The sequence below is a fragment of the Planococcus citri genome, chromosome 1 (assembly GCF_950023065.1).
Source record: "Planococcus citri chromosome 1, ihPlaCitr1.1, whole genome shotgun sequence".
Lineage (NCBI taxonomy): Eukaryota > Metazoa > Arthropoda > Insecta > Hemiptera > Pseudococcidae > Planococcus > Planococcus citri.
In genome coordinates, this window is record NC_088677.1 from 42,050,062 (window position 1) to 42,063,757 (window position 13,696).

The following is a 13,696-nucleotide window of genomic DNA, read 5'->3' on the forward strand; positions in this document are numbered from 1 at the left end:
CCAGATACGATACACTCGTCAAGGTTCAGTAGCAAACAGCTCCATGCAAATATGTTTTCTTACTTCGGGCAACTGAATTTTTTTCATACGACACACGATACCCATTTTCAATTGTTATTCGAAAATATCCATTTCGCTACTTTCGTTCGTTGTAATCCCTCAAGGGTATTTTTCGTTCATTCTGGCTCCTTCACAAAAATAATTTTCTTTCATTCTTTAAATTTAGAAAAAAAAAAATTATTTTGCCGAAGTTTATTGATGTAAATTTTATCGAATACAAGATTTCTAAACTTTTTATTTCAAGTTTTTGTTTAGTACGAAAAAATAGGATAAATTTTCACGCTATATCATAGCAATAGTACGTTAGTTTCAAACGTGTTTAAAAATTGAATCTCAAAAAACTTTCTATTAATCCGAGTTCAGAGGGCGGAGTTTTAGTTCAGAATTTTTTTCAATACCGTACATGGCATATCTCGTCATTTAACTTACACTCAAGTAACAACTAACAACTCTGATTCAGCCCTCAAGTTATAAAAATCCCGCCTTCCAAAAAATTAATTATAAAAGTACAAAAAGAAACATTTTATTACATTTTTTACAATGGTGAGAACTTACAAAGTTTTTTTCACAGCTCAATTCGGTGGGTCAGCCTAAGCATACTTTGACCTGAAATAACGGACCACAAAAGCGAATTAATTTCCACATTTAAAAAAAAATGATCAAATGTGAACAAGCGGTAATCATTAACCTAAATCAAAAAAATATACAGAATTAGAGAATTACTCACTTTTTTATTGACGTTTCATCTTCATAATCCCTCTCTTCACTATACTTTCTTCTATCACTATAAGCAAAATTCAGTTAATTAGAGAAAATTAACTTTTTATGCCACTTTACTTCTGGTAAGAGGCATGATATACATTTCTATCATAAGAAGATTCAAATTATTTTCAAAAAACCCACCTTCTATGACGTTCATAATCATCATCTTTGTAACTGGATCGGTATTTTTCTTTTTTTGATTTATGAGATCTGTAAACAATCATACCACTTAGCATTAAAAAACAGTCATCATAAGTCTGATTTTCTATCAATTAATCAGTAAAATTACTCAGTTGACATAGGGTAGTATACCACATTCATTTTAGGCTGAATTTTTTCTCATATTCGCAAATTAAATTAATTGTAATGAAATACGCATTCAAACTTTGTGAAAATACGAATGGGAAACCAAAAAATTGAAATACATAAATCAAAATGTTCACGTTTTTGCAAAAACTTCCGTCAATTTATCACTATACATGAAAACTACTCAAAAAGGATTATAATTTTCAATCATCAGATTCATTTTCCTGAGAAGAGATGAGCAACAAAGGCATTTTTGGAGTTGATTACATGATTCTTTACGCATGAAACTCTTCCAAAAGACTGAATTTTTAAGGAATTTAATTTGATTCCAAAATATACGAATGAAATCTTTCCGAATCAAAAGCACTCGAACAAGAAACAGCTTTTATAAAAATTCGCAAAATTAAAAGTAGGACAATATTTTATACGAGCTATAAACAACACAAGTGGTATACAATACCCATAATTACTCCATGAACATTTCATGATAGAAAGGTAAGCGTGAACCTAAAAATTCGTCTTCTAACTGGAGAAAACAACTACCTGTAATAACATATTTCAATTTTAAAATGAAGTTTTCAAACAAACAAACAAAAAAACCGATTTCCTTCTTTTAGAAACGGAACATCATCAATACTGATGAACAATATTGATCTAACAACACATTTCCCAACACCAGTAATCAACTTTTTTTGATATTTTTTAATGAATTGTACGTTTAGCATTTTTGAATATTTCAAACCGAATAGTGACGTAAATATTCATTTATTGACATTTTTTTCACAATGGAAAATTGAAAAATTTACCAACCTGTGACTATCCGGTGAATAGGATTTTCTACGACTTTTATCGTGAGGATCAGTTTTGTATTTCTTCTCTTCTTCGTAATCATCGGCGCACTTTCTTTCGTGATCGTATTTAAAACTACTGCGATATCTATCGTCTTTGTATTCCGAATAAGGCTTTGGACTACGATGACGATGACGCTCGGGGCTATGTCTCCTTTCTCGATACCTATCCCTTTCACCTCTGTATCGATCTCTACTTGAGCTTCGATGACCATTTCGAGCATTAGGACTTCTATCTCTACTTCTTTCTTCATAAGCATCTGGTTTCTTTTCGGAATACTTCTCTGTTCGTTCCACACTCGAGCTTCTGTTTCTTGAATAACGGCCTGAACTTCTATCGCGATCGGCACTCGGCTGAACTCTGTGTAACATGAATTGAAATATCAATAGTTATGCAGAATTTATAACACTTCTCCGTTAGTCCTCTGTACTTACTCTCTAGGTCTTGGATATTTACTATTATCTTCGGGCGAATGCCTTGATTTCGACATACTACGGCCAGCAGGGCCTGCATGTTGTCGTGCTGTAGGAACAGGTGGAGGATACCGTTCGTTCATTTTTCTTTCAAGTTTTTGCTACAAATCACATTCACACATGAATGATTGTTCGATCGATATTGAAAACAAATAAAATCATAAAAACTATCTTACTTGAATAGGGACGGGAATTCTAGGAAAAAGAGTCGAAAACCATTCTAATTTACATAAGAAATTTTTCAAGATATTTCCAATGGTCATAATTTGTCCACCACCAGCTTTGACGTCAAGTTCCTAAAATTTAATTTCCTATTAATTGAATTCGATGCGCAATAAAAAACACAAGACACAACTTTTTCCTTACTTCAGCGTCGTCTAAATATGGCTCATACCAATCCCACAGATCTGCTGGTGGTTGAGTGTACCTAAAAAAACACGAAGAAAAAAAAACGAAACTGTTAACATCGAGAGTGAAAATGACACCATACTCGAAATATAAAACAAGAACGGGCCGTTAAAAAACTTAAAAATACTACAGCACTGATAACGTTGTATTAATCAACTCACGACAAGAACAGTTTAAAATGGCTGCCCTCAAAAAGTCCACAGATGAGTTACTATTCACAGCTTAGCGGTTAAAATTTATCGAAAGAACTCTCAACTATCGACGGTGGTTGCAATTAACTCACAGTACAATTCTTAAAGAAAACATTTATAAAAATCAGCTAGTTCGATGACAAAATTTTCTCTTGGATAAAATAATGAATTAGCAACGTAATAAATAAGAAAATAAAATTACTTTGCAATCGTTAAACGTACGCAATTCAGCAAAACATTAAATTAACGTTGTTCTTAACACGCTGTGTAAAATATGTTCACAAATATGACTAGTCAACTTACCTGATATACATAAAACCAAGAACGCGTATATAAGGAGAATCTGGGTGGGTGATTAGCCCAATTACCTGCTTACGGGTAAGCTTCAAGGTAAAGAGCTTATAAAGCAAGCAAAATGCCGTTGATACAATTCCGCCGGCTCCAACTCCTCTGACCTACCACAGAACAACGATTCAATTAAAATTCCAAAAAATACAAAAATATTACACAATACTGTCTGTACTCACTCCACCACACATTCCAGTTTGTCCGGCAGTTTTACGACTTCCTTTTTCCCATGGTTCTAAATGGCTAACTTTGTAATATATTTCGTCAATTACTTCGTGATATGTCTTCAATTCGTATAAATTAACTGTTGACGTAAATAATGCATATGATAAGCAAAATTCATTTTCAGATTAAACAAAAAATCACCGCTCACCTTTAAAATAATGAGATGACTGTATATTGGTTAAAATCAAAGGATTCAAGTTCATAGATCGTTCGTTGCCCCATAATGGTAAAACATTGTTTTTCTTGTGATGCACACTAGTTCCTGCCTCCTCCTTTTCATCATACTTTCCTATCAACATCAAATGCACAGTGTAAATCTATATCACTTATAACTGTATTTTGACATTTAATTAAATTCAAACTAAACATACCTTCATCGTACTCATCCATGTTTATGTTTTGACTTTCTATCGACTAAAGTGATATCGACAAACACATAGATAGACAAAACCTTGAAAACAAATCACAAAACGTTAAGTAGTGAAGCAGCTAATGAAATAAAATAATACAGAGACATCAGTGTTCTAAGTAATTGATACTCACTTCAAAAAATGATTTCACAAAGCAAATTAAGGACTACAATGTTCATAGATAGTAGTTACTCTTTCAATCGATAAGACCTTATGATTATGAACGAAAAAAAAACAACATGCATGAATAATTATTTACGATAACAAGACCCCTTTCAAATAATATTGAGCGCACACTAGCAACAGAAATTCTTTCGTTAAAGACTTCAACATGAAACAAAATGAAAAAAGAAAAGTGACGACGACAGAAAAATAATTATAATTAATACCTTTCCATTTTCGCGAAAGAAAACTAGAAAAAAATGATGCAAGGCGCAAGGCAAAATAAAATGGACGAGTACGAGATTCGATAACAGAAAGCCAGGTTTTTTCACCTTGAATGTCACGAATGCATTAATTTTTTGTTTGATATACTGCACTCTGAAGCGTATCTAGCGTATCACAATCATCATTATTCTTCAAATTTTACACTTGGCACGGTTTTTTTTGAATGGGTACTACAAAACTTCTTATCAACTTCCCGGTTTTTTTTTATTTTTTATTTTTAAATTTTTTTTGCAACAGCTGTGTAGTGTGTTATCTGTGTCCTGTGTCGAATTGTCGATGTTATAACTATCAACTATCTATTAACTGAATTATTTCTTTTTCAAAAGCTACCTATGTAAAATTGCGATTCTGAAATTTTAAGGAAATGGCAAACCAATAATGACTTACGGAGAGATTTGTTGAGAATATAAAATGGTGAATCAAGATTGAACTTGTTTACTTTTTTCGTTATATTTTCAACTGTGAACTAGTCTAATATCGAAGTTTGTGAAGCTAAAGCTGTGCAAAATCGGAGAATGAAGTGATAACTGAATATGCTATTAATTGTGTCTTTATTCTGAATTTGTGCATGACTGTCCACAATTCTATTGGTGCTCAACAGTCAACATTTTGACACCCCGTGATCAGTTAATGTATCAAGGCCTCAAAGGTGACAAATTACGTTTTCTTAGATTACTTATTGCAGAAAAAATTTTGAAACTGCTATTTGCAATGATTGATATACTTTTCTGAACACCTTTGCAGATATGAGTCAAGACGACGTGTATGAAGTCAACAGTATAGTCGATAAAAGGTTGGTGAGGAACTCCGAATCAGAAGAAGAGTTCAAAATTCGATGGCAAGGTTACGGGCCTAATGATGATACTTGGCAAACAGAAAGTGATTGCATTCCGTCTTGTTACGATCTCGTAATAAATTTAGAAACGACTTTGTTCCAACGAAATCAGCGAAAATTCCTTAGAAGCGAAATAATTGGATGGAAGAGAGATCCTTCAAATCGAATAAAATTGCTCGTTGAATGGCAAACTAGAGCTTCAAGTACAGTTGAATTTTACTATTCTTCAGTCCTACAGACTCACGTTACACACATGCTGATCGACTATTATGAAGAGAATATCCCAGTACCCGACCAAAATCCAGAATTGGCTCACTTTTACGATTCATTATTTGGGACCACAGCCGTTGACGAATCTGATAAACCACAAAAGATTATTGCTTTTGCGTTATTTAGAGGAGTTAGATGGTACTTGATCTCTTGGATGGATCAGGATGAATGTTCTGTTGTTAATCACAATTTTCTAAGAACAAGATATCCTGAATTACTTATTGAATTTTACGAAAAACATTTATTACCGAGGGAGAATCCCGTATGAGAAAATACAATTCCATTGATGAAGGAATTTGGCCTGTACTTTTTCATGATGTTCGTTTTATTGTAATTATGCTATTATTCTAATAATCTAAGTTGTAGTAGTTCGGTATTACTACTTTCACTTGGAAATGCGAAATTTAAAAAAAATGTATGGTACGAAAGTGTATTGTAATCAAATTTAAATATAATGAAAAATTACGTATGTTCATTGATGTAGTGTTACTATGTAGTAGAAGATATTTCAGGTTAGATCAAATCATAAGGCAGCATTTTTTCATTTTAAGGGTATTTCATTTTTCTCTTCGCTGAAGTAATTGTGAAGTTACGCAAAATATTCACATGAACGCATCGAAATAAAACACCACAAACAAGTAAAAATGAAAGTATTTCTTATTCGAATGTTTACAAAATCACAAACGAGACAAGTTACGCCTCGCGTTAAATACACATACACATTCCTGCTGAAAATATTTCGTTAAGCGCACCATATCATGACTAAAGCGCACAGTCGCAAACAAAAATATCTTCTGTACACGTCGAGCTGCAGATTCTTGCATCATCTGTAGTGCCTTTTTGATCTGGAAACATCAGGAGACCTGACATCTCTTTTATTCGCTTTAATACTTTTGTAAATAGCCCGCTTTTGAAATTCTAAATGAGGAAATAGATCTAGAAAAAAATACAATTTACATTTAAAAAATAGTAATACATAATGGATGCGCGGAATCTAGTTGATTTTTGACGCCTCAGCAGAAAATTGATGATGATATAAAATCAATTAGATCAGTATAGTTTTCAAATTGGGAGAAATTGAAAAAAAAAACAATGATTCGTTCAGGTTCAAGTTATCTCTCTGAAAATGAAACCGTACGAATGAGATGTCAAGATCAACTAGAAAATTCCGCGTTCAAGCACATAATTTTAAAATACATATGAAATTCAGATAATTTTCATATAAGTTTTTCTTATTAGTAGACCATTTTTTTTTATTCGTTTCAATATGATTCCGTTTTAAATGTAACGAATGAAAATTACAAAATAGCCTTTTTTTTTTTTGAAAAACTTTCATCAGGATAAACGCACTGAAGATGACTTAATAATAATACTAAGACATTAAATTTTAAAATTCAACTTGCGATAATATTATTTCTCCAACTGAGTTATCCTTTGCCTTTCCGCTGCTATTATTTTCATTTAGTCACTTCAGTCAAAAATTGAATTAACTTACGCGATTATAAATTAAATACGTAGTTAGAAACTAAGAAAGGTGCAAATATATAGCGTAAAAGTAAAAAAAACAACATTTTACAGTAAAATTAAACATAACATTAAATCTAATTCTGCAGAAAATCAGCACATCTTGAAGTAATTTCTGAATATATTACCCAACTATAGATGTGGTGTTATTTTATATCGTTAACACCGCAACCATAATCGGATGATACGTCCATTAAAATGATTACACTGATATTCTAATATATTCTCAAATAAACCCGTGCATCAATTTAGAACATATGTAACAGAACACCAATTCGAATGATGACTGTTTTACAATATATTCTTGCTCGATACACTTGTTAGTCATTTCCAACGTCCAATTCATCGTAAAATAGAAAGCACAGTACTCGATTTTGTCCTGAAGATACACCAATCATGAACTTAAGAGTGTTCCTTTCGTACTCTCAGAATACATGTACGTAAAAAAGCGGTATTTAGTACACAATATATCAATATATGTCGGCTAAAAAAAACAACCATATGAAATCTCAAGTGAATGAATGTTCCATACAAGCTGAAGCAAAGCACATGTTTTATAAAGTACCTCAATTACAGATCGACTCGATAATTCATTGCAAATAATTTCAAGTTAAAAAAATCAAAGCTACTTCTTAAACCCATTAGAATAAACCATAACGCGAAACTTCACAAAATATATTAAAAACTAAGACCGAAGAAAATGTGTCGATTCGTTTGTTTGAAATAGTCTGGTACTATGCAAACATTTAACTAAATAGGTATTATAATTTAAACAAATCACGTCAGTTTATCACTTATATTCATAGCATAGGTTTTATCATCATAGAATATAGAAAAGCAAGCCATAATAGTACCATAACATGCAGCATAAATCACCGTAGAATAAACACCGTATAAGGATCACAGGAGGAATCCAGTATCGCTAAAAATGACTCAACATTATTACCTTTAGAATTTTCCAACGCTTTGCTAGCCGCATTCATTTCAGCTTGCTGAATATTATGCCCATGAGCGGCAGCTAATCGCTGTCCCTTGAAATAAACCGCCACCGTGTACGTTCTGCCATTCGTAGGTCCTTTACACTCAATAACCCTGCCATAAAATGAATATCGAAAATTAAAAAAAAATACTTCGTTTACAAATTTGAGACTTTCTTCTTCAACCGACTTGTACACTGGAATATCCGGTTCCCTTCCTTCCATGCTTCGCAAAGTTAAACAGCACTGCTGCAGTTTGGATTTTGGATCGTTCCAATCTTGTCGCATGATAAAATATTGCAGTCGAGGAAAGAAACATACGTTGCAAAACTCTTCGCAATACTTCATACCCTGAATATGGATTTGAATTAGAAATAATAAATTGACATTGCAACGTTACTTTACAATTTTACTCTACCTTGTCGATATACAACGCCCCTAAGAAAGCTTCTAACAAATCAGCTCGATCTTTAATTTTCAACAAATCTTTTGGATTAGCGTACACTGCATATGCGGACATTCCTAGGTCATCACAAACTACAGCTTGTGTTTTATTATTAACCAACGAACTTCGCAATAACTGTAAAAATTGAACATTTTAACATACATATAAAATGTCATGTATCATGATCAGAATGATGAATTAATTTTACGAACAGAGAGATGTCCTTCATGGTGGTCGGGAAAATGTTTGTATAAATACAGAGAACAAATCAACTGTAAAATAGTATCACCTAAGAATTCCAGCCTTTGATTAGAACCACTATAATAAGGGGAAAAAATAGTCAATCGTATCGCCACTTTCATAAACTTGATTAAGGTTGTGAATTCGGTTAAGATACCTACAGTGTAAGATTGGTGAAACCAATGCTCCGATCTGTGAATGCTCTTGCTAGTAATCTGATGTGCTTGAATTCAACACCAATAGCATCTTCGAACTCGGTAAGTTTCTAGTATCAAAATATACAGCATCAGCATTCGTGTGAAGAATGGGTCGCTTCCGACACAATTATTCTCACCTGCAGAACGGGAAAAGTAGAGATCCATTTACGATCACCGAATGGTTCCTGTTCTTGTATAGGATGAAGCGGGTACTTGTGCCATAAACCAAAAAGATGAGGTTGTTTCGCAAAGTATGTTTCCGAAAAGACTTTGTCAGCGACCTAAATGAACGCAATTACATTAATGAACATGTAGAAAAAAACGATCGAATAAAAAAAAATTCGAATTAAGCTTATCTTATTTACTTCAATTCCACCATCCAAATACAATGCTCCTAACAAAGCTTCAAAACAATTAGCCATCGCATGTCTCAATTCCAAATCGTGACATAAATCGGATCCATGAGCGAAAAGCATATACTGATGTAATTCCAGCTCCTAAAAACAGGAATACATTATGAAGTTCATGCAAAGATAATGCTTTGAAAAAATGATGAAAATACAATACCTGCGCCATTATTGTTAGGTGTTGATTTTGTACAATCGCTGCTCGATACGTAGCCAACCCACCTTCTTCAATTTCAGGGAATAAATGAAACAGATGTATCGACGTAACAAATTCTATAACGGCGTCCCCTAAAAATTCGAGCCTCTCATTGTGCATTATACTAGATTGTTTTTCAGAACTATTGCCGAACCGGGACATTATGTTAATCAAGGTATTGATGCCTAAAATAGATTAATTGAAACAAAAAAATTGGTTACAACTTGAAAAAAAAAAAAATTAAAATAACTTCGAATGTAGATAAGTTACCTCTTTTCCTAGTATTCAAGTAATGGATTCTTCGATCGCCATATTCCGGTTGCCTAATACCACAATTAGTCAAAACATTACGAACATGATCCGGATTTGTTCCAAAATTTTCTCTGCGAACGAAATTATAATTCAGTTGCGTACTTCACTAGTACATACTAGATAAATAATGAACTCATTTAAAAAAAAAAAAAAAAAAAACACAAACACAAACGAACGAACAAATTAGTACCGATAAGAAGGATGCGTCAACGCCAATTGCAATAAACATCGATTTTTAAATTTGTAACCGATTTTCTTCTCTAAACAATCCAACGATCGATGAAATCTCAAATGACAGACTAAAACTGGTATCAACATGGCGTGTTGGATAATATCACACATTATTCCTGTTTTGTAGAATCCTTCACTAGAAAGTACTACAGTTACGCCGCGTTTGAATTTACTCTCGCATCGCATTTTCTGTAATTCCATTTCTTTATTATGCAATTTCAATTTATCTTCCATTGATGGTTTGGGCATATTGGCAAGAAGATGTCTGAATTTAACGTATGTTCGCCATAAACGCTGATATCTGAAATAAATGTAAAGACGTTAAAATAACTTTCATGAACACATGACTGACCATTTTTGTTTTTAAAAAAATTACTTTTTGCTCCCAGCGTAACTAAGTTGAGGAGGTCGTATACCAAAATGAATGATATCAGGGAATAAATTATCAGGATGACTAGATATATCGCGATCCAATTGATCAATTCGTATAGAACAAGGTTTCATCGTTGGTTTAGTAACAATCGAACCTGAAAATTTTAAAGCCGTTAATAATTCAAGTCAATTCAATAGAGTCAGATTAATCGAAATTATACCTTTTAAATCTTTGACTATTTCTTGCCAGTCTTCGTCGTGAGCTTTTTGAATGTTAGGTAAATCTTTCTTGTTGATTAAAGGTTCGCTGCTATCAATTAAGTACCGTAAAACATGACACATAGACAGAATTTCACGTCCATTATCTAAAAAAATTCCAAAATAAATTTACATATCTCAAACATTTCCAGTTCAAATTGAAGTCAGGCACATTACATACCAGGTAGATCACGAACAAAACGTGGCATAAAATGAAATATTGGGCAACTTTTTTCTTCTTCTTGCACGTTTGGAGGATGTAAATCGAAATCAACCAGCTCCAGAATTTCTTTGAAAAAGTATTGGTCTGTAATTGACATTCATCATCAGAAACTGAGTAGAGAAAACCAGCAAATAAATGTACGACGCACGTAAATAATACTCACAAAACAAATCCAATTCCAGTATAGTAAAATTATCGGGTATTTTTTCTTCTACGTATAAAATGGTATAACTTAAATTAAATCTTATCACTTTGCAGGCAGGTAAACTTTCCAAAGGAAAATGAGAAAGTAATGAAAATCCTTCAAATATGAATTCGTGATCGTCATATTTGATGATAGTTGGTGTATTAATCTGTCACAATGAGAAATTTGATGAGTATAACGAATTATGAGCTGGAATTGAAAACTGATACGTCAACTTACCAAGAAATTAGTGGGTGGTGAGATTGTAATTCTGTAGTGATACAATTTATCAGCATTATTAGAATTTAAATCACACCTCGGCAACGCATTTTCCCCATTGTAAATATTGTGTCTGATACCGAACTTTCGAGCTTTTCTACTACACCTGCAGAGAGGGCCATCATTCAACTGGAAAAATTAATTCATCAACATCGATACTAATGCGAAGTACTCATCCTTTCAAAAAGATTTTACTACGTTTTACCTCGCCTTTCTCGTTATACCACAGTTCTGGATGTAGTCTGTCAGGATGTTGTTGCTTTCTTTTAAGTTCTTCCATGGCTTCATTTTCATGGCCTTCTTCATCAGAATGGCTTTTTTCAGAATCTGACTCTCCAGCTAATGTTTGCATAATTAAGATAACAGTTTTTCGTCACAAAAATGAAAAGATAATGCGTTAATAGGTAACTTACACTCGATATTAAGTAGATTAAGCTTCAGTTTTCTACATGGTAATTCGTACGCAGGCTTAGTAGCTTTGATCTTTTCGCTTCTATCAAGCAATGTTTCTTTAAACTTTTCCGACAGAGACGTGCATCTCTTCGTAGCGAACAGAACTTTTGCGTTACTGTTTCAAAAGAGGGCAAAAATGAAATACACGAATGTAGAAAATAAAAAACTAAAACTACGTTGAAATAATAAATATGTACTTCGGAGACGGAGAGTAGTATAATTCAGCTGGCGTGGTACGAGTCCATTTTTGTCCCTCCAGCTTCAAAATTTCTTGTGGGTCCATAGTTGAAAGTTTCTCCATCTTTTCTTCCCATTCTTTTTCATCATTGCAATTGTTCAGTCTAAGAGAAAAAAATTGTCATAAACTTGCAAGCCAATCAATAAAATAAAATCAACAGCGCATAAGTTACCTCCATCTCTTCAAGAATTCTTCACTTCTCTGTTTTTTATTAAAGGTGTTTCTAGGTTTTTGATAGAATTTCTCCCTCTTGGTTGAAGTAGAATTGTCGTGATCACACGATTCTCTATTTTTCCGCCTCGACAAAGTTTTAGAATTTTCTGGGGAATCCGATTTACGTTTCAGATCCTTTTTTATCAGTTCTTCTTTGGATAATCTTTCGTTACTTTTTTTACCACTTTGACATTCTCGTATGAAACTTTCAGGAGAAGGCAATCGATTACGCTTCTGAGTAGAGCCTTCGCGATTAGATATCTTGTTCATTTCCCCAGCCGCGTTAGAATAAGCACCATAATTTTGAGTGTTGATTGGCATATTATAGTATGACGGGTTTGTTGGCATGTATGGATACTGATTCGGAGGAATCGGAATAGGAACATCAGTGGAATTAACGGATGGAAAATTAGAGGAATTGGTGGGCAGGCACGGCGAAATGGGAGGAACAGATGGAGGGTAACAAGAATATTCATTGTAGTTGTTGAAATTATACTGATAAGATGGAGCGAGTGGAAAACCATTTGATTGTGAATATACAGGAGCGGAATTGAACTCATGGTAATTTCCTAAACAATTATTTTGAGGATATTGATTCATCTTCGGAGTTGATTCTGGAAATATAGTCTTATGCACTCAAGACACAGCCCATAAGGAATTACATAAATCATGAACACAGAGACTTAAAGGATTACAACAATGAAATGCAAACACTACAGCTGTCACACGTCCACATAAACACAAGTAGACGTCCTACGTCATGCCACATAAAAATTCAAGGCACTTGATAATGGAGAACTACCGATTTCACAGACTTGTATCATTGCTCACATCACTCCAAGGGACGATAACAGCTTGATGTATCTATCGTCAAAATTCATACAAATATATTTCAGGACGAATGGCTCCGATTATTTCGCCGCACAACAATCAATGAGAAATTATGTTTTTTGAAGGGCTACAGCTTCAATATCACTAACGCGTACTACGTTCGGTACGTTCTCATGATCGTGACTAGATGCTTCACATTCAGCAGTTCTAATCAGCAGGTTTAATCAATTGGAATGTGAAACTGGCAGATTGGCAGATATGGATACAAATCAAACTAGTTATTCGAAACTTCATAAAAATTACAATACTACACTTCAAGTTCGTAGTTCACATGGGATACATACTATCTTGCGATACCGTCACTGAACTATCATGTTAACAAATTAAAATAAACGTCACAACGATTAACTACAGAGAAGTGAAAACTACAAAAAATTAATAAGACTTCAAGGGTTCAAAAAACTGAAAACTGGGAATATTCTTGGGAGTTGGGATACTAGAGAAAGTCATAGTCACATCAACACTTCATTGC

The 13,696-nt window shown here is 33.4% G+C and overlaps 2 protein-coding genes and 1 long non-coding RNA gene across 4 annotated transcripts; 1 reads left to right on the forward strand and 2 right to left on the reverse strand.

The window, feature by feature from the left end:
- Positions 1-567: 567 nt before the first annotated feature.
- On the reverse strand, positions 568-4,431 carry LOC135832013 (pre-mRNA-splicing factor 38B-like). Of its 2 annotated transcripts, XR_010556264.1 has the most exons (13): positions 4,166-4,431; positions 3,994-4,073; positions 3,771-3,911; positions 3,577-3,701; positions 3,353-3,504; positions 2,817-2,877; positions 2,627-2,746; positions 2,412-2,551; positions 1,939-2,337; positions 1,589-1,671; positions 964-1,032; positions 788-844; positions 568-666 (listed from the first exon to the last, which is right to left on the reverse strand). XR_010556264.1 is itself a non-coding variant. In XM_065344954.1 (12 exons), exons 2-12 carry the CDS (start codon positions 4,010-4,012, stop codon positions 651-653), a joined length of 1,299 nt encoding a protein of 432 aa, XP_065201026.1. In that variant the 5' UTR covers positions 4,013-4,073; positions 4,166-4,430; the 3' UTR covers positions 568-650. The 2 variants fall into 2 exon arrangements, 1 of the variants encoding a protein (XP_065201026.1); XM_065344954.1 differs by lacking the exon at positions 1,589-1,671 and having other exon boundaries at positions 4,166-4,430.
- A 196-nt stretch (positions 4,432-4,627) lies between these two features.
- On the forward strand, positions 4,628-6,059 carry LOC135832019 (uncharacterized). The gene is made up of 2 exons (XR_010556265.1): positions 4,628-5,128; positions 5,224-6,059. It is a non-coding gene; the product is annotated as an uncharacterized LOC135832019 (long non-coding RNA).
- Positions 6,060-6,223: 164 nt separating this feature from the next.
- Positions 6,224-13,662, reverse strand: drosha (ribonuclease 3 drosha). Its single transcript, XM_065344944.1, has 20 exons — positions 12,293-13,662; positions 12,080-12,223; positions 11,843-11,997; positions 11,635-11,768; positions 11,391-11,558; positions 11,130-11,319; positions 10,925-11,050; positions 10,707-10,850; positions 10,490-10,640; positions 10,073-10,414; positions 9,841-9,953; positions 9,535-9,755; positions 9,333-9,464; positions 9,105-9,248; positions 8,932-9,035; positions 8,743-8,848; positions 8,504-8,665; positions 8,276-8,436; positions 8,055-8,200; positions 6,224-6,520 (listed from the first exon to the last, which is right to left on the reverse strand). The coding sequence occupies exons 1-20, from the start codon at positions 12,931-12,933 to the stop codon at positions 6,408-6,410; spliced, it is 3,597 nt and encodes a 1,198-aa protein (XP_065201016.1). The 5' UTR covers positions 12,934-13,662; the 3' UTR covers positions 6,224-6,407.
- Positions 13,663-13,696: the final 34 nt, after the last annotated feature.

Coding starts and splice junctions, on each gene's coding strand:
- drosha (XM_065344944.1), bottom strand. CDS start 12,933: ATGAATCAATATCCTCAAAATAATTGTTTAGGAAATTACCATGAGTTC. Junction 9,465..9,534: donor ACCTAACAATAATGGCGCAG/GTATTGTATTTT, acceptor TCCTGTTTTTAG/GAGCTGGAATTACATCAGTA. Junction 8,437..8,503: donor GGGCGTTGTATATCGACAAG/GTAGAGTAAAAT, acceptor ATCCATATTCAG/GGTATGAAGTATTGCGAAGA.
- LOC135832013 (XM_065344954.1), bottom strand. Junction 2,552..2,626: donor GAATTCCCGTCCCTATTCAA/GTAAGATAGTTT, acceptor TGTGATTTGTAG/CAAAAACTTGAAAGAAAAAT. Junction 1,033..1,938: donor TATTCACCGGATAGTCACAG/GTTGGTAAATTT, acceptor GATTGTTTACAG/ATCTCATAAATCAAAAAAAG.